General features: G+C 32.4%; 2 protein-coding genes across 2 annotated transcripts in view; both read left to right on the top strand.

Moving 5' to 3' along the window:
• Positions 1–1,693: 1,693 nt before the first annotated feature.
• LOC144548595 (putative disease resistance RPP8-like protein 2) overlaps positions 1,694–20,920 on the top strand; it is a 70,345-nt gene continuing 51,118 nt past the window's right edge. The window contains exons 1-3 of the mRNA XM_078297300.1: positions 1,694–2,312; positions 17,992–18,213; positions 19,806–20,579. Of these exons, the coding sequence (XP_078153426.1) occupies positions 1,915–2,312; positions 17,992–18,213; positions 19,806–20,579 (1,394 nt within the window). The 5' untranslated portion in view covers positions 1,694–1,914. The remainder of the gene's footprint in view (positions 2,313–17,991; positions 18,214–19,805; positions 20,580–20,920) is intronic.
• LOC144548599 (disease resistance protein RPP13-like) overlaps positions 16,977–20,920 on the top strand; it is a 112,872-nt gene continuing 108,928 nt past the window's right edge. The window contains exon 1 of the mRNA XM_078297309.1: positions 16,977–17,057. The gene's annotated coding sequence lies outside the window, so the exon portion shown is untranslated. The remainder of the gene's footprint in view (positions 17,058–20,920) is intronic.

The following is a 20,920-nucleotide window of genomic DNA, read 5'->3' on the forward strand; positions in this document are numbered from 1 at the left end:
TACGCTGCTATGGGTTGCATAGAGAGCTACGGTGCTATGGCTCAATATATATATTTGAGTTTTCAAAATTCTAATGGTCGATCCGAACCGTTAATCTTGTTCTCCATATTAATATGTGTTTGGAGACCAAATTTTATTTTTTTTTGGACATTTTTTACTATTTTTTTAGATAGGTAGAAAATCAAATATCTGAATGGTGCAAAAAATTTTAGATCAAGTGATTTTCTACCTATCTAAAAAAATAGTAAAAAATTACCAAACACATATTAATATAGAGAACAAGATGAATGGTTAGGATCGACCGTTAGGATTTTGAAAACTAAAATATTGAGCTGTAGCATTGTAGCCCTCTATGCAACCCATAGCACCGTAGCCTTACTCGATAGATATAGAGTAAGGCTTGAATACTATGGATAGCATAAGGTCATCCGTGTTACGGCTTCAAAAATCTATCATATTACCTTCAAACTTCAATTTAAGTAGCTCCATAAATTAGTTATATAATAAAATTGTATAATACTAACTTTTACTATTTTTTATAATTTATGAAAGATGACTAAAAATAGTCTAAAAATAAAGACTTCTATTAGTCAAGTCGTCGATAAAGACTTCTATTAGTCAGGTCTAATCAAAAAGTCGATAAAGATTTCTACTAGTCAAGTCTAATTAGAAATGACCATGGACTAAGTCAAACTTAGAATTTATACTGATTTTTTCTTTCATAGCCTCCATTATATAAATAAAATCCACAAATATCCTCAAATTTTTCTATTTTTAAAAATATTCCAACCGCTCAAATTCTGGACAATTCTACTGTAGCAATAGAACCACCTAGATATTTTGAGCGGTTGGTATAGTGTTTTTTTCTTTGAAAATGTGATGTCCATCTAATCAATCTCAACAAATTTCTAAAGAAGGATGCCAGTCTGGTTGAAAAAAATGCAGAAAAACCCAGAAGTTCCAAACAATTGAAGTGCAAACCCCTAGAAGTTCTTACAGAAGCCCTCATGAATTTCAAATATTCATAGTATAGTCCTTAGGAGCTGGAAAATTACCAAGAACCCTCGGCTGCTCGGCAAGTTCAGAAACCATTAAAGGAATCTCAGAGATTTACCCAAACATCCCTGAGAACTTCAAAATTCCAAAAATACCCTTACAGCCTTGGAAGACTCTGAATAAATTAAAATAAATTCCATCAAATCTAGAGAAAAACCTAATAAACCCAAAAAAATATCTTAAAATCACGAATAAAATCAAATAAATTCAAGAAAATATCTTTACAATGTTGACCGACTATTTCAAGTCGCGAGCAGTCTCTCAGTCGTCACGTCCACTTCAGAGTGGACTCCACGCGCTCTTAGTGTCATCACAGTTCACTACTTGACATAATTAAGGAATACTTGACATATATATATAGCTCTCAGTCTCACCTCTCCTATTCCTATCCAACTTCTCTCGACCGGGCACTAGATAGGCTGTGCAACTCAACTCCAATTTCTTTCTTCTCCTAGTTGGTAATTAAGAAAATCACTCCTCGATCTATACTTTCGTGAGGTTTTTTTCTTCTCTTGCTTTCTTATGTGATTATGTGATGAACATCATGCATCTTGTTGCTTGTTTTGTTTGTGCACGTCAAATGTACGTTTGATAAAATTCCCCAAAGAGTATTATGCATGTGTTATGTTGGTTATGTTTTAACTTTCAATATTCAACTGGGTAGTTAATGTTTAGTGTGTGAATCATTTATCTATATTATCTTCTCCTCTACTTCTTTAGATCACTTCCTCTACAACAACCTTCATTCAAGCAAATGTACATTCCTCTTTTCCTTTTGTCATGCCTTTCTCATAATACACCAACATTTTATTAATTGTTTCTAACTAGTTTCAGCTCCACCTAGAATACAACAGAGAGATGGCTGAGAGCATTGTAAAGGTTTTGTTGACCAAGCTCACTGATGTTGCCGTTAAAGAGATTTTACGCCTATATGACGTCAATGAGCAAGTGGAGACAGTGAGCCGTGAACTCGGCTGGATTCAGGCTTTCATGAAGGATGCCGGCAAAAAGCAGATAATAGATGAGAGACAGAAGCATTGGGTTAAGGAGGTGAGAGATGTAGCATATTTAATAGAAGATGTCATTGACACATTTCTCTCGGAGGTTCCTCTAAAACCGCAAAAACCCACTGGCATGATGGAGTCCATGAACAAGAAGTTGAAGATAACAAAAAACCTACCGACAGTACAAAAACTTGTCCATGAGATAACTCAGATCCAGAAAAGGATGGATGAGATCGAGAAGAGAAGAGTCAGGTATATATGTTGGTTTCTTCACGACTTAAGTTTGATTTGAGTATTTTGTTTTGTGTTTTAGTGGAAGTGAGAAAGAGAAAGGAAAATAAGGGTGATACAAATTTTCATACTAAATTGATATTTTTCAACTCTTTTAACTTCAGAAAATATAAACATTTAATTTATGTATAAATTATTCAACTAAATCAACGGTAATTATTTAACTAATTAACCATTTAATTTAGTTTATTATCTCTAACTAAATTATTATTTTCAACAAGGTATGGAATCAATACTCTGGGCGAGGACAGTGGAGAGATCAAGCGGCCTATTAGGCCACCTGTGCTACCGGACATTGATCCCGATATTGTCGGGTTTAAGGAGGACCAGGACCATGTTGTGAAGGAGTTGCTGGATGAGAACACTAAGAGACGTTATGTCGTTTCGATTTGGGGAATTGGTGGGCTCGGAAAAACGACTATCGCTCGTAAAGTATACAATTGGTATGTGCTATATATTTGTTTTTTAAAAAATAAAAATTTTAGTTTTGAATTTAATTGTTTGATTCTATTTGATTACACTCTTCATTTTGCAACAGTAGAGCTGGTTGAATTTTATATATTTCTAATCAACAAATGTTTTCCAATTTTGTTCTAACTCAACCACTGTTGATTTGAACTTGAAGCTTTGCAGAAATTATGAAATATGTTTGATCAATTTACAGAAAATTTTAATCGATTAATTTGCCAAATTTCTAAACAGCGGCCTCATATAATTAGTTTTGTAAGTAAAAAAAATTCTGTTTAGATCCTCACTGTCCGATCAGTATATGGACCAATGAGGTGAAATGCATGGGTTCCTCTAATATATTCGTACAGATATTGATTGAACGGTCTGGATCTAAAGAAAAATATCATGTATCCTCAGGTGAAAGAGTGAAGTGGTTTTGAGATCTGAGCATCCTCTGAGATATCTCAAATTTTGAGTTGATATATGAAAAATCTGGACCGTTCAAATCCTCTGTATAAATCTCAAAGAACAATAAATTGTCCAATTTTATCTAACTCTTTAATATCTATACGCTTGATATAACAGCCAACTAAATGTTATTAGGTACCTTACTGGTTGTAAATTGATATTAGCTAGTTATTTAAGAAACCAACAATATTCATTAATAATAAAGTGTTTCAGAATACTTTTTTTAATCTTTTTTGAGTCTATTATATTTACATTTTTGTTATACTAAAATCCACTAAATTTTTATTTTTACAGTGATGATATCAAGAGACAATTTGAACTTCGCATATGGGTAGCTATTTCTCAAATGTTCGAATTAATTGACATTTTGAGAAAAATAGCGGAACAACTCAATCTTTGTATCGATCCGAGCAAACAAGCAACAGAAGAAGTTTTTCTTACCAAGCTTCATGAGTCTCTTAAAGAAAAAAAATACCTCATAGTCCTTGATGATGTTTGGACAGACAATCTATGGACTCAAATTGAAGAAGCACTCCGAGATGATAATAATGGAAGTAGAGTACTAATAACCACTAGGTTCTTTAATATTGCTAAAAAGGCTGATCCCAAATGTGAACCGTACAAACCTGGGTTCTTAACGAAGGAGTTAAGTTTAGAGCTTTTGTTAAAAAAGGCTCTTCCAAATCAGGATCCAAATAAAAATTGTTTTGATGATCTTTCTGATATCCCATATCAATTTGTTCATAAATGTGGTGCGCTTCCTCTTGCATTAGTGGTTTTAGGAGGCCTATTATCAACAAAGCCACGCAACTATGTTGCTTGGAGTAAGGTGTTACAAACAATGAGTTGGCATGTTGATGATGGAAAGAAATGTAGCGAGATCATAGGCACTAGTTATGAGGACCTACCATTTGCTCTTAAGTCATGCTTTTTGTACTTCATACCACATGAAGATAATAGAACGTACATTGGAAGAAACAGCTGAGAGTTACTTAGAGGATCTTGTGCAAAGGTATTACTTCTTCATTTAATGTATTACACATTTCAGTGTAACGTGCTAATATCATTGTTGAATATACAAGTGTTGGTCCAATTTAGTTATTTATTCATAAAAGCCTGTAGGCATTAAATGATTTGGATACAATAGGATTCCAATATAACAAGCGCTACAAGAAAAACAAAAAGGATAAAAAGGAAAAAGATAAATAAAGTACAATGCAATCTGCACGTACAAGTTATGTATCGAGTTTCCAATTGAATTGATTTATAGCTATATATTTTTCTTTATGAAATATTTATTGTCCTCAAAATTTATGCGTGTTAATATAATAATACATAATCAGTACATTCTTTAAGTTCTTACCTTAGAAAAATGTGAGCTAGCGCCATTAATAATTTAGTAATGACATTCATGAACGCTCCAAATTAATCGGATGTTCTTGTATATATGTTTAAAACAAAATTTCTTATTGTATATATAACAGGAGCCTGATTCAAGTAAAATCTAGAGATTTTGATGGTTCTATCAAAAATTGCTGCATTCACGATCTCCTACAGGATCTTTCTATCCAAAAAGCCAAGGAGGACAACTTTCTTGTGTTGTATTCACATCCAGATTGTGATCAACAAAGCTTGAGTAGGGCGCGTCGTGTGGCAGTTCACCATCCAGATTGCGATAAACTAATGATGAGCCAAAACCTCCGCACTCTGTTATGCTTTCATGGTAAAGCCTTGCCGAATTGTTCTAAGCAAAAGCTGCTCAAAGTGGTGAGTAATATATCCTTGGAAAGCATAGATTTGGGAATGTTTGAGGGCTTAACTCAGTTAAGATATCTCTGTCTTAAAGGATATCTCTGTCTTAAATGTTTGAGGGCTTAACTAATGATAGGCACCATGAATTGTATACAGACTCTTCAGATCGATCTAGGTACACGTGGGCAAACCTTCAACACATATAATTTTCCGAATTGTGCATGGAGCATGAAGACACTGAGGCATGTCTGGACTGGATCAAGGAGACTAGAACTGCCACCATCAACGGAACTATCAAATTTGCAAACGCTGGAAGCGGTTACTACCAATGAATCATGGAAAACTGGGTTACCTCATCTACCCAATTTAGAGAACAAATCATGTTCATGGATGGTAGTTGCCGATTTCCTTGGCACGTTAAAGAACCTGATCTCTCTCACCCTAAGAGGTTCTTTTTTAGGAGACATATTTGATATGAGAAAATTTCCATTTTATCAGAATCTACATTCTCTAACATTATGGTATGACAATTCTGAGGAGACCCCTAGTAAAATGGCCACTGATGTTTTCATGTTACCTCCTCACCTCATTTATCTTCAGATTAATTGTTGTCACTTCCAGCAAGATGTAATGCCGGTATTAGAGAATCTACACTGTCTCAAGAGTCTCACAACATGTGGAGTCAATAAAACTCATCGAAAAATGAGATGTTCAGCTAAAGGCTTCAACCAATTAGAAAAATTGTGGCTTTATAACATTACCATGCTAGAGGATTGGGAGATAGAGGAGGGGGCCCTGCCCACTCTTAGAGAACTCGAGATTTATGGATGTGAAGAATTGTGTGTTCCTCAGGGGCTACGGCACCTAACCAACCTTCAAAAATTGACATGGCGGGCTGCGAGCAATGAGGGTAAGGAAAATGAGATTCGCAACTTATGCAAACATGTTCCTTCACTTACATTAAACTATTTATAGAGAGCCATGGACTCCGGTCAATGCATATTTTACTCCTCCAAGGCTCTAGTTTCACATTTGGCATTGTTTAATCATAATTAAATTTCTTGTAAGCATGTGTGCTTTTTGCATTTTTATTTCAATTTCTGATATTTTTACTTTTATTTCCTCTTGAGATAAAAAACATATATATTATTTCAATGATATAATGGACCCTTGGTTCAAGACGAGAGTTGCATTCCACTCTTATATAGCTCAAGATTGCAAGTTTGAGTTTTCTTATAGTAGTACGTAGCTGAGGGCGGGCATGTTCTATGTTTTATTTATAGCAAGCTTCTAAATTAGGTTGCACACAAAATTATGAAGTATACAAGATTGACAAAAAGAAAAATAATATAATGTACAAAGAACGACAAAATTTTATTTCGAAAAATAATGTACTGATCAAATTCTCTCTCCTATTTTCAAACGTATCCCACAATATATTCGATATTTTATTTTATCTTTAGCACTAAAATATTTAAACGTGTCCCATCAAATCAAATAGAGGATATTTTCAATTAAAATTATTTTTCATTGATTATTTTTTCTTTGTATTTGTTAAAAAAAAAATCATAAATTGATTCATAACTATATATGACACACAATAACAATCCGATACTATATAGATACTCATACAGTTGCAATTGTACATAAAATGATTAAATGCCAAATATGACCATCTAATCTTAAGTGGTGTATATCTAGTAGGCCATGAAATCCAGTGTTTTCCTTTAGGGTGGACTTGGCCTACGAAAAATACCCCAATTTCAAAATTTTATCTTCTTTTCCTTTTACGATGGCCATTTTGATTAAAACCCTAAAAAAAAAAGTTTTTTACAGATCTGCCTTCGCATTCGGGTTTTTTTTAAATTGCCCCGATCGCCTGGCCCACGGGTGGCCCGCCCCTCCTAGCAGACCACCCGGGCCAGGGGCGGTCCACTAGGGACCAGACCGCCTGGCACTAGTGGAAAAACATGAATCAGGATCGGCCTATCTGGATCGGTTATATGAAACAACCGATACTAATACCTATCTGGATCGGTTTTCTGAACAAAACCGATCCTAAAAACTAGTTAGATCGGGTTTTTTAGTCAACCGATCCTAATTTGTGAACTATCCGGATCGGTTTTTTATAAAACCGATCCTGATACTATCAGGATCGGTTGTTCTAAAAAACCGATCCTAATAGTTAAACTATTAGGATCGGTTGTTCTAAAAAACCGATCCTGATAGTATCAGGATCCGTTGTTCTAAAAAACCGATCCTAATAGTTAAACTATTAGGATCGGTTGTTTAGAACAACTGATCCTGATACAATTTTTTTTTTCAAAATTGGTTCTGCAAAAAAAAAAAAAAAAAAAAAAAAATCAGGGTCGGTTTTTTATAAAGAACCGATCCTGATACTATTAGGATCGGTTTTTTATAAAAAACCGACCCTGATTTTTTTTTTTTTTTTTTTTTTTTTTTTTTTACAGAACCAATTTTGAAAAAAAAAAATTGTATCAGGATCGGTTTTATTGCTAAAAACCGATCCTGATAGTATCTGGATCGGTTTTTAGCAATAAAACCGATCCTGATAGTATCTGGATCGGTTTTTAGCAATAAAACCGATCCTGATAGTTTTTTTCTTTTATTTGGAAAATCTTTTCATATGGTTATGTTTAAATAAATATAAAAAATTACATATTAGAAATATAAGTTAATTATTTAATAGAAATTTTATTTAATTTTCAAATTCTACTTAAATAATATTAAGATCCAACGTAAACTATTTACGGCCGTGCGATGTTGCTATATTGTTTTGCTTTGATGAACTAGTAAATGAATCCCGAATTGTATCAAATTTTATAATGGTGAAATTAATATGACATTCTTTCATTTTAACGGTTCCGATCGACCAAATGCTAATGTTCGTATTCGTTCCTTCACAACCCCACACAACAAGGGTTCAAGTCCTATGTATATTATTATATGGCACAAGTCATTGATGCATCATGCATGATTGTATAAAAAAATTCAATAGTCAAAATGACTTCAAAATGAAATATCAATGTCAAATAATTAATTATATTATCACATAAATTTTAATAATATAAATTACATTAATTTTCATCAAAATTACATTAATGAAATGTCAATGTCAAATAGTACCTATCTCCTGTTTAATATTATTTAAGTAGAATTTGAAAATTAAATAAAATTTCTATTAAATAATTAACTTATATTTCTAATATGTAATTTTTTATATTTATTTAAACATAACCATATGAAAAGAGTTTCCAAATAAAAGAAAAAAACTATCTGGATCGGTTTTATTGCTAAAAACCGATCCAGATACTATCAGGATCGGTTTTATTGCTAAAAACCGATCCAGATACTATCAGGATCGGTTTTATTGCTAAAAACCGATCCAGATACTATCAGGATCGGTTTTATTGCTAAAAACCGATCCAGATACTATCAGGATCGGTTTTTAGCAATAAAACCGATCCTGATACAATATTTTTTTTCAAAATTGATTCTGTATAAAAAAAAAAATAAAAAAATAAAAAATAAAAAAAAATCAGGGTCGGTTTTTTTATAATAAAAAACCGATCCTGATACTATTTTATACAAAAAAAATTAGTATCAGGATCGGTTTTTTTATTATAAAACCGATCCTGATACTATTAGGATCGGTTCTTTATAAACAACCGATCCTAATGATAATTCCTATATAACCAGCTTAGCTAGGGTTCTTCTTATTTTCATTTCGCGCCTCTCATTTTCAATTTAGCATCTCTGTCTCTGTCTCCGTATCTTCCTCTCAAATCCTCAGTACTCTGTCTCTCTCTCTCTGTCTCCGTCTCTCCCTCTCCTCCGTGTCTCTCTCTCTCTTTCTCTCCGTCTCTTCATCTCAAATCCGAGCCTCTCGCACCTCCGACTCAATTGTGCCAGTTTTTAATTTGTTTTATTGTTTCAAAAATTAATTAATGGTGTTTGTATATTGTTTTACAGTTTTGAGGACATCTCTCTCAAGTTACTTAATCATCCGGCCGATCAACTATCATGGTATTAGCTTTATCTAATTTTCTCATTATTATACTTTTAAAACACATTTTTTTGTATTTTTTATTGGAAAATGTTTTTCCATCTAATTGTTACCTTTGTTTTTGTTTTTAGGGTCTTTTTTAATCTCAAGTGTTGTGATTGCAAAAGAGGTAATTATTGATTTTTTTTATTGTTGTGCTTTACATTAATTGCATAAATGTGTATATTGTATAAATGTGTGTTAATTGAAGAAATAGCCCAATTAGTCAATTGTATGTTTGTTAATTACTTTTTTTTTGGATTTAGATTTCTTGTAACATGTAATGCTTCACAAAACTTTTTATGAAGTACATGAATTTTTTGTAATAGTTTAAGATGTGTATGATAATTAATTTAGAATGTGTATATGATATTTAATTGATTATTGCTTCTTACTGTGCAACAAAAAAAAATTTAGGATGCTGGCCAGCAAAATATATATGGAAGCTGGTCAAATAAATAAAAATATTTTTTTTAGCTTCAATAAAACATCAGGATCGGTTATTTTAAACAACCGATCCAGATTACTACTATTAGGATCGGTTGTTTAAAATAACCGATCCTAATTCTAAAAAAAAAAAAAAAAAACTTTTAGGATCGGTTTTTAAATAAAAACCGATCCTAAAAGTTTTTTTTTTTTATCAGATCATAATTAAAAAAAAAAAAAAAAAAAAAAAAAAAAAAAAAAAACTTTTAGGATCGGTTTTTAAATAAAAACCGATCCTAAAAGTTTTTTTTTTTTTTTTTTGAATTATGATCTGAAATACAATCAAGATCGGTTTTAATATAAAACCGATCTTGATAGTACGTATCAGGATCGGTTGTTATGTAATTTAAAAAAAAAATTCGAAAATATTATCAAGATCGGTTCTTATATAAAAACCGATCTTGATAGTACGTATCGGGATCGGTTCTTAGTCAAAAACCGATCTAGATAACAACTATTAAGATCGGTTTTATTAAAAAACCGATCCTAATAGTTTCTATTTGGATCGGTTCTTGAAAAATATAAAACCGATCCTGATAGTATCAGTATCGCCTTCATCAGGATCGGTTGGATTCCGATACTGATATGTGTATATAACTGATCCTGATTCCTGTTTTTCCACTAGTGTGGGGTCCGGGCGGTTCTCTTTTTTTTTTTTTCTTGTTTAGAGTGTATGTCAAAAATAAGACATTTGATATATTTATGAAATGATGTCGTAACTCTTTATAACTTTGATTTAATTTGTTAGTTGGATATCACAAATCTAAAAATAACACTAAGGACTTTGCCTTGATTCTTGTCAACATATACCCTTTTTTTAGAGAATAATTGGATTATTTGATTATTGTCAACATATATCATTTCCTCGGGGATAGGCAAACGAACACAATAAATAGTAAATGCATTTAAAATAATTATATGAATAATTCTTGAATAATCTCTTAGGTTTTTGACTAAACAAAATACCGATCGGTGTACGTCTACCGTTGAACGAAAACTTAAATTGAATTTTTGAGACACCAAAACGATGTCTTTTTTTTAATATAATGATTGGCCACAGAAGATCCAAGATGTAGCTTCAATCTTTGAATCCGAATATTTTTTCCACCCTCTCTGAATTTATGTGGTCTGTTGTGTGTTTCGGTGATATTTCTTGTATTCCTGTGGTGGCTGGATCCATTGAATTCTAGATATTTTTAAGCTTTAAATAATGGATCCGATTTTTTCTTTCCATTCTGTATATACTTATAAAAACTCAGCCAATCATTATATTATCTTATATTATTTTATACTAATTTTTACAAATAAAAAATTATTGATTTTGAAGAACCGATATCCATGACAAATAGTGATCATATCGATTCAAAATGGACATGTCCAGTTTTAACTGGTCAAACACATTTAACATTTGATGTTGATGCCTGGAAATAATATACACACATTAATTATAGAAGAAATTAAGCTTTTCATGAAATTGACAACAAGAAAAATAAAAAAAACTAACAAAATACTCCAAGACACGCTTTATTGACTAATATTGTTGTTGAGGAGGGTTCCAATGCCTCATATTTTTCATACCTCATCATACCTCATATTTTATATATCTTCATTTTCAAAATTCAAATTGTTGATCCGAACCATTTAACATGATATTTATACTAAAATATGCATGGAGTTAAAATTTTATATTTTTTGAAATTGTTTTTACTATTTTTTAAGATAGATACAAAATCATTGCTTTTGAACTGTTCAAAAAACAGTAATTTTCTACCTATCTTAAAAAATAGTAAAAAACTTCCAAAAATTATAAAATTTCATCTCTAACCATATTTTAGTATATATATCATGTTGAATGGTTTGGATCGACAATTTAGACTTCAAAAATGAATATATAACATATGAGATATGATGAGGTATGAAAGACATGAGGCATTGGAATCCTCCTCATTGTTGTTAATCGGATATCCGTATTAAATTTTCGGATACGAATCCGAATACGATCGGATATTATCCGATCCGTTTGCACACCTCAGGCTTTTATGGGATCCAATAGTACTGAATTTATGTGGTCTGTTGTGTGTTTCGGTGATATTTCTTGTATTCCTGTGGTGGCTGGATCCATTGAATTCAAGATATTTTTAAGCTTTAAATAATGGATCCAATTTTTTTTTCTATTCTATATATACTTATAAAAACTCAGCCAATCATTATATTATCTTATATTATTTTATATTAATTTTTACAAATAAAAAATTATTGATTTTGAAGAACCGATATCCATGACAAATAGTGATCAGATCGATTCAAAATGGACATGTCCAGTTTGACTGGTCAAATGAAGCCTGAAAATATTGTACAATTATAAAAGAAATTGAGCTTCTCATGAAATTGACAGCTAGAAAAATCAAACAAACCAACAAAATATTCCAAGACACATTATATTGACTTACTTTGCTGGAGGCAGTTCAGCCTAATTAACAAGGTGCGAGAGTTAATGCTATCTCCTTCACATAATGAATGTTTATCTCACCCAACATTGCATCAACTAGCGGCATATATATTTCTCTTTTCCTTTTAATTATCACGCCTTTCTCATAATTATACACAAACATTTTTGGTAATTTCTCACTAGCTAGTTTCAGCAGCCAGATAGAATATAGAAGAGAGATGGCTGAGAGCATTGTAAATTCTGTGCTGAGCAAGCTCACTGATGTTGTAGTTAAATTTTGTGCTAAGCAAGCTCACTGAGCATACATGTTATTTATAAATTGTAGCAGCTCAAACTTCAATTTTAGCAGCAATGAAGCCATTGATCTTTTTCTTTGAGCATGCAGTCACATTCTTTTTCTCGGTACCTGAGATGAATTGATTGTGACATTAAATTCGAAATTCTTCAAACAATCCTAAAATATGACATATTCTAGCCCTGATTTACCTCTTATCCACAGCCTAATTTCCAAAAAATGATTGTTTAATATTTTGCAAGATGACAAAGTACCATACAAAGTTTTTTTCTTTTTAATTTCTTTATTTAGCATTCAGAGTTTGTTCTAAAAAATTGTTAAAATGTCTATTCACATATAACACGGTCATTTTTTTTAATACCCAAAATAAAAAACAAATTTATCAAACTAACCAATCTTTTGATTTTTTTTTATTTCTACCCAGACCGCCTGGCACACTGGCGGTTCAGATCTGTAGTAAACCGCCAGGTGGTGGGGCGGTCCACTAGGAGACCTGACCGCCCACAGCCCGGGCGGTCCACTATCTTAATGGGTAACTTAATCTGGGCCGTCGGTTAAAGGATTTTCATTCAATTGACTTCTCTGAAAATAAAATTCTCCGGGCTCAACAGAGAATTAATAATGTCTACAATATATATTGATAACATTGAAATTGGTGTGAAGCTTAAAAATCATTTTCTCACTGTGCTTTGTGCTTCATATATAAAATGATTTATTAATTGTTTGAATAAGAAGTAAGCTGTTTTTGTCACATAATTAAATACATTATTGGTTTTGTACCAATCATATTCCACATCTCTATCTTTGTTTTCAAAGTTCAAACAATCAATATGTATGCGGGGGGTGGCAGGGGGGCGGCAGCCCCCTGCGAGCGGTGTCTGAGGTTACGAAAATCCTTTAACCGACGGCCCAGATTAAGTTACCCATTAAGATAGTGGACCACCCGAGCTGTGGGCGGTCAGGTCTCCTAGTGGACCGCCCCACCACCTAGCGGTTTACTACAGATCTGGACCGCCAGTGTGCCAGGCGGTCTGGGTAGAAATAAAAAAAAATCATCAAAAGATTAGTTAGTTTGGTAAATTTGTTTTTTATTTTGGGTATTAAAAAAAATGACCGCATATAACATATTGCACGATATCATAACTCATCACCATTTACTTTTTGCTTTTTGCGATCATACATTTACATGATAAAAATATGATTATTTATCCTGATATTGTTTAAAACAATGCTTGAGTTGAGGAGTACAGGAATAGATGTGATATACTATGCATGTCACATGAATGTTATGCAGGATTTTGAACATATTTTTTTATTTGTAGAAATTAATATAAAATAATATAGGATATTAGAATGACCATGTGAAATTTTAGATGGCATAGATAGATCTAAAAAAATCGGATTCAATTTTTGAAGCAGAAAAAATGTTCCGGATCCAATTCTTTTATGGAACACCATATACCTCGTTATAAATTAGATTGAATCTTGAGGTTTTTTTTCCAGCTCCAAACCTTTTTTTATTTCCCACCCTCTCTCATCTTTAATCAGGGGTGCAAACAGATCGGTTAGTGTTAAAACTATATTCATATCCGCTTTTATTTTTCGGATACGATACAGCTTGGATATTAGACTGATACATACAGATATGAATTGGATATCGGATATTTATAGATATATACATAAATATTTTTATAATATATATTAAACTATATATGGTATATGTTTACTATTTAAATACGGATAATTCAAATTTAAAATTATATCTGTATCCGCATAGATATTCGGATAATTAGATATCTGTATCAAATTTTCCAATACGGATTAGGATACGATCGGATATTATCCTATCCATTTGCACCCCTATATTTTATGGAATCCAATAATTCCGAATTTATGTGGTCTGTTGTGTTCCTGTGGTGGCTAGATCCATTGGATTGAAGATATTTTTAAGCTTTAAATATAGGATCCGATTTTTTTTCCGAATCCGTAAATGCTTACAAAACTCAGCCCCTCGTTATATTATCCTATATTATTTTAGATTAATTTCTATAAATAAATAAAAAATTGATTTTGAAGGAACGATCCATGACAAATAGTGATCAGATCGATTCAAAATAGACATGTCCAGTTTTGACTAGTCAAATACTTTTGATAGTTGATGTTGAAGGCAGGAAATAGTGTACACACGTCACAATTATAAAAGAAATTAAGCTACAAAGTAACAAAATATTCCAAGACACGCTATATTGACTAATTAACTTTGTTGTTACGTACGTACCATGTTGAAGGAAGGAAATAGTGTACACATGTCACAATTATAAAAAAAAATAAGCTTCTAATGAAATTGATAACAAGAAAAATCAAACAAACTAACAAAATATTCCAAAACACGCTATATTGACTAACTTTGCTATTACGTGATTCAGCCTAACCAGTCACAAGCAGTCCAGTCACCACGTCCATTTCAAAGTGGACCCCACGCAGCCTTAGCGTCAACCGCTTGGGTCCTCCGATTTGGAGCACAGAGTTAGAAAAAATATGAAAGCAATCACTGACAGTGTATATTTGAGAATAATTAATAGGAGGTGAAAAGAAATTAAAATGTGATAAAAATTGAGAACTTATTTTAAAGTAGAGTAAAATTGATAGAATTTTTTTTTGGAAGCGTCTAATTGTCCATAGCTTTTTGTCCATCATTTGTCCACAGCTTTGACTTACGCGAATACTGTAAAATTACTTCTACATGCTGTATATCACATAAAATATATCAGTTAATTACAAAACATCCAGCAACTATTTGAAGTGGTCCCATGATAGTTAGAAAAAGATTGCAACTTGCACAACATGACAAAATAAATGTACTTTCAAATTGTACTTTCAGAAATTACAGTTATAGGAAGTTATTGGCAGTTAGAGTTAGTTATTAGCGGTTATTAGTGGTTACTGGCAGTTAGAGTTAATTATTAGCTTCCGCACTGGGTTGAATCTTGTATACTGTAAAATTGAATCTTGTATACAGTACAATTTTCAATTGAATCTTGTATACTGTAAAATTGAATCTTGTATACTGTAAAATTGAATCTTCTACACAGTAAAATTGAATCTTGTATACTGTAAAATTTCTAAATCTAAACCATAAAGTAATACCATGTATACTGTAAGATAAAATGTAAAAAATGCTACATTTCAGCTTAAACTACAACCTGCAAAGAATCATGTATACTGTAAATTTCAAAATATAAATCATAAATTAATACCATGTATACTGTAAAATTTCTAAATCTATACATACATCCATCATCTGTTCAACAAAAATCTGTTCACCCCAATGTTTGACTCTGCTGATTCTTCAATTCCTACATCTTCCACAATATCGGGTTCGGCATTTAAATCGATTTCTACAACACTAATTTCTGCAACACTATTCACACTAGAATTTTCACTTGCCAAATCTTCATTCAAATCAAAAGCTATTGGGGCAAAACTGTAAAAATCAATACTAAAGAATGTTAGACACAAACAAAAAAATATATAATGATGTACATCAAAATGTCTTCATAACACTGTATTTGTATATCTTATATACTGTAAATTACTTAATATAAAATGTAACATACACATATCATAATAACTAATACAAAATGAATATGAAAACATTACTTATATACTGTAAAATTTGTCACTTATACCATAAACCAAACTCATTTATAACATAAAATGATATATATAACATTTAAAAAATAACAACATATATCATGTAAAACTGACTTGCACCAATCCTGTAAAATTTATAATTCAAAGCTGCAACTTATGTAAAACAATCTAATAACAATTTTCAAACATAAAGAAAAAGTGTCATTTTACTTGCACCAATCCTGTAAAATTTATCATTCAATGATGTAACTTAAATAACAAATCTTATAAAAAACGTCATTCAAATTTTCAAACATCAAGAAACAAAATACAACAAAAAATGAATTGACAGTAGCAAAATACTGTAAAATTACAAGATGCATATTGAAAAAGTACAAAGTGAATACTGTAAAATAACCTGATTATGCTCCAGATCGCCTCGCTGTTATCTCTCTTCTTCAGACCGCCTCACTCTCATCTATCCCCACTAGATCGTCTCTCTTAGATCTATCTACTAGATCGCTCCTTCAGATCGCCTCTCTTAGATCGTCTCTCTCTACTAGGTCGCGACCGTCGCAGCCGTCGCGACCGTTGCTGCCGTTGCGGCCATCGCTACCGTCGTTGCCGGAGCAGAAGAGAAGAGAGAGAGAGAGAGAGAGCCTCGCCAGGATTTTCAAAAGAGAGATGAAAAAAATAGAGAGGCGAAGGATTGAGAGAGAGAGATCTGATTTATAAAAGGAAAGTAGAGTCGTTAAAATCAGTTAGAGTGGATAAGGTGGTGGACAATTTGTGGACAAACGTCAGTGGACAAAGAACATTTCTCTTTTTTTTTATATACACATTACTTTCAAAAAAATGGATGCTTCATTTGCTCCAGGCACTGGAGAAATCAATCACCTCAGCTTTGAAAGGGAAACTGGACTTGTCCGTTGTTTATGAAACGGAAAAAAACATTGCTCATTATTGACCGATCGAGTCGTCCACATGATCAGTTGAGAGATTTGATATAGCTCTCAGTCTCACCTCTCTTATTCCTCTCCTGTTTCTCTCCACCGGGCTCTAGCTAGGCTCTGCAACTTAACTCCAATTTCTTTCTTCTCCTCGTTGGTAAGAAAATCACTCCTCGATCTATACTTTCTTCAGGTTTTTTTCTTCTCTTGCTTGCTTCTGTGATTATGTGGTGAACACCATACATCTTGTTGCTTGTTTTGTTTGTGCACGTCAAATTTTGATAAAATTCCCCAAAGAGTATTATGTGCTACTTTTTGTTATATATGTCTTCAACATTCAACTTTTTGTCATGCCTTTCTGATAATACACCAACATTTTTTGTTTCTCACTGGTTTCAGCTACCACCTAGAATACAGAAGAGAGATGGCTGAGAGCATTGTAAAGTTTGTGCTGAGCAAGCTCACTGATGTTGTAGTTAAAGAGGTTTTTGTCCTATACAACATCGATGAGCAAGTAGAGATAGTGACCCGTCAACTCGGCTGGATTCAGGCTTTCATGAAGGATGCTGACAAAAAGCAGATAACTGATGAGAGACAAAAGCATTGGGTAAAGGAGATGAGAGATATTGCCTACTTAATAGAAGATGCCATTGACACCTTTCTCTCGGAGGTCTCTCCAAAACCGCAAAAGCCTACTGGCATGATGGAGTCCATGCAAAAGAAGTTGAAGACAACAAAAGAACTACCGGTTGTACACAAACTTCTCCATGAGATGACTCAGATCCAAACAAGGTTGACTGAGATCGAGACGAGTAGAATCAGGTATATATCTTGGTTTATTCACGACCTATGTTAATTTTGATTTAGACCATTTTGTTTTGTGTATTTAGTGGAAAAGATAATGATGAAGGAAAATAAAGTTATCCTAAATTTTAATACTAAATTAATATTTTTCAACTCTCTTAACTCTAGAAAATCTAAACAGTTAATTTATGTATAAATTTTCAAATACATTCATTTTAATTCTTTGACTAATTAACCAATTAATTATATTTATTATTTCTAACTAATATATAATTAATTTCAACAAGGTATGGAATTAATACTCTGGGTGAGGACAGTGGAGAGATCAAACTGCCAATTAGACCACCCATACTACCAGACATTGATCCCGATCTTGTCGGGTTTAAGGAGGACCAAAATCATGTTGTCAAGGAGTTGTTGGATGAGACCATTAAGAGACGTTCTGTCGTTTCGATTTGGGGAATTGGTGGGCTCGGAAAAACAACTCTCGCACAAAAAGTATACAATTGGTAGGTGCTGTATATGTGTTTTATTCTAAGAAAAAAAAATAGTTTAGAATTTAATTGTTTGAATTAAGAATTTATTACACTCTTTATTTTACAACAACATAAATCTGGTTGAATTTTATATATTTTTAGTCGACAAGTGTATTATAATTTTTTTTCTAATTGAACCAGTGTTGGTTTTAACTTTAAGCTTTGCAAAAATAAATTATGAAATATGTTTCATAAATTTGTAGAAATTATAAATCGATTTGCCAAATTATCAAATCCACTCACTCAGTCACGTACTGCAATTTTCTAACAAATTGTCTGGTGAATTTATGATTTACATGACAACTGTGAACTGCCTCATATAATTAGTTTAGTAGGTAAAAGCATAAATTTTATTTTTAATTTTTAGTAAATCAATTGTATATAATTATAAGAAAAGTATGTAAAAAGACTATTCATCGCAAGGGTGACAATAACTGACTGAAGAAATGGGTCGAATTGGTCAGTCGAGTCATAATCGAGTTCATATCCTCTTAAGGCAACAAAATATTTCTGTTTAGATCTGCACCGTCCGATCAAATCTTATATGTTCAAAAAATGAATAAAATATTGATGATCTAATATGAACCAAACCCAATAGGGGTGCAAACGGATCGGATATTATCTGTTCAGATCCGGATCCATATCTGGATTTTTGCTGATTCAGATATTCGGATATGGAAGTTTGCGGATACATATATGATCTATGTGGATTTGAATACGAATATGATTTTGATTTCGAAAGCAGATATGTATTTGGATGCAGCTAATTATCCATATCTGTAAATTTTTATATAACGGATATCCTCTTGTGAGACTCCGACAGTCCGACTCTTTCTCTCAAATCCAATTTTTTGTTTCCACCCCTTCAACTTCTCTGATGGAAGCCACTACCAATTTTTCAACAAAAAAAAAAACTTCTCTGATGGAGGGACTTCCTTGTTGAAATTTTGCGAGACTTCTTCATTTCTCATCAAATTTGTCTTCGCTTTCTTCTATTTGCTAAAGTAGGGTACTTTAATTTTTAGTATTAAGTACTGAAATTTTGGTATCTGGCTCTTGTTGCTTGAATGAGAAATTGTGACAAAGCGGTTCTACAGGGCAATTCCAAATGTCATTATCCTATGGAGACCTCTGTTTTTTTTTTTGTGGTTCACTTGTGCATCTGAGTTATTAGAACCTTGTTTCTATTCAAAGAAAACAGTAAGGGTGTTTATGCACAATTGTAGGTTTAAACAAGTCAAAACGAAACTGAAGCCCTAATGGCAGAATTATCTCTTTTTATTTTAGAATTAAGTTTTTTGTAGAGTGAATGTTGTTTAATTCGATACATATTTTTAATTAAGAATCCGAATTATATCCGTATTCGTATTCGTATTTGTATCTGTGTAGTATCCAATCCGTATCCGTTTAATATCCGATCCGTATCCATATTCGTTTAATATCCGATCCGTATCCATTTAATACCCGATCCGTATAATTTTTTTTATATAAAATCCATATAATTTGTTTAGTCTATTATCTTTACATTTTTGTTATAATAAAATCCACAAGTTTTATTTTTACAGTGATGATATCAAGACAGAATTTAAACTTCGCATATGGGTAGCTATTTCTCAAAAATTCGAACTAATTGACATTTTGCGAAAAATAGCGGAACAACTCAATCTTCCAATTGATTCGAGCAAGCAACCAAATTATTTTCTTACCCAGATTAATTATTATCTTAGAGACAAAAAGTACCTCATAGTCCTTGATGATGTTTGGACAGACGATCTATGGACTCAAATTGAAGAAGCACTCCCAAATGAAAATAATGGAAGTAGAGTACTTATGACCACTAGGTCCTCTGAAGTTGCCAAGGATGCAGATCCCACATGTGAACCATACAAACTTGGGTTCTTATCAAAGGAGTTAAGCGTAGACCTTTTCTTGAAAAAGGCTCTTCCAAATTATGATCCAAATGAAAGTACTTTTGATAATCTTTCTGATATCACAACTCAACTTGTAAAAAAATGCGGTGCGTTGCCTCTTGCATTGGTGGTTTTAGGAGGCCTATTATCAAGGAAACCGCGCAACTATACTGCTTGGAGTAAGGTGCTACAAACAATGAGTTGGCATACTGATGGAAAGAAATGTAGTGAGATTATAGGCACTAGTTATGAGGATCTATCATTTGCTCTTAAATCATGCTTCATGTACTTTGCTGCATATCCTGAAGACCGTGAAATCGATGCCAAATTTTTATTTCGAATGTGGGTTGCAGAAGGCTTTATACCACAAGAGGATAACAGAACATTGGAAGAAACTGCAGAGAGTTACTTAGAGGATCTCGTGCAGAGGTATTGCTTCTTCATTTAATGTATTACACATTTTAGTGTAACGTGCTAATATCATTGTACAAGTGTTGGTTCCAATTTAGTTATTTCTTCATAAAAGCCTGTAGGCATATATTAAACGATTTGGATACAATAGGATTCCAATATAAGAAGCGCTACAGGAAAAACAAAAAGGAAAAAATGGAAAAAGATAAATAAAGTACAATGCAATCAGCACATACAAGTTATGTACAGAGTTTCCAATTGAATTGATTTATAGCTATATATTTTTCTTTATGAAATATTTACTGTCCTCAAAATGTATGTGTGTTAATTTAATAATACATAATCAATACTTTCTTAAA

The sequence above is a fragment of the Carex rostrata genome, chromosome 33, assembly GCF_964058835.1.
Source record: "Carex rostrata chromosome 33, lpCarRost1.2, whole genome shotgun sequence".
In the NCBI taxonomy this organism is placed as follows: domain Eukaryota; kingdom Viridiplantae; phylum Streptophyta; class Magnoliopsida; order Poales; family Cyperaceae; genus Carex; species Carex rostrata.